Consider the following 359-nt stretch of genomic DNA (forward strand, 5'->3'; position numbering starts at 1 on the left):
TGCCCAGTATCTCAAAAGAAGAGACCCCTTCCCCCCCCCCCAACCCCATACAAACCAGTCTCCCACCAGCAAAAGGACAAAAAGCAGCATAAAAATGAGCACTTACATCCAGGTGAAACACACCCACAACCGTCTCCTTCAGCTGGTCCAGGCAGTTATTAATCCTTTCCCTTCGCTTCCGCTCAATGAGGGGTTTCCTTAACTGTCAGGGAAAAGAAAAGGAGGAGGAAAAATTGCAGCTGATGTTTTTTTCTTCCTCTTCTTGCTGCAGTTCAGTGAGGGCAGAGAGCCCCATTCCCTGCGTGTATCCAGCGCAGGGTGACATGATGCTCAGCAGGGACAAGATATGGATGGAGAAT

At 49.6% G+C, this 359-nt stretch overlaps 1 protein-coding gene across 1 annotated transcript in view; it reads right to left on the bottom strand.

Annotated features, from left to right (window-relative positions):
• LOC104529763 (transcription cofactor HES-6) overlaps positions 1-359 on the bottom strand; it is a 1,778-nt gene that overhangs the window by 1,034 nt on the left and 385 nt on the right. The window contains exon 2 of the mRNA XM_010174160.1: positions 107-202. Within this exon, the coding sequence (XP_010172462.1) occupies positions 107-202 (96 nt within the window). The remainder of the gene's footprint in view (positions 1-106; positions 203-359) is intronic.

The sequence above is a fragment of the Antrostomus carolinensis genome, unplaced genomic scaffold (genome assembly GCF_000700745.2).
Source record: "Antrostomus carolinensis isolate BGI_N321 unplaced genomic scaffold, ASM70074v2 scaffold33788, whole genome shotgun sequence".
NCBI classification, from domain to species: domain Eukaryota; kingdom Metazoa; phylum Chordata; class Aves; order Caprimulgiformes; family Caprimulgidae; genus Antrostomus; species Antrostomus carolinensis.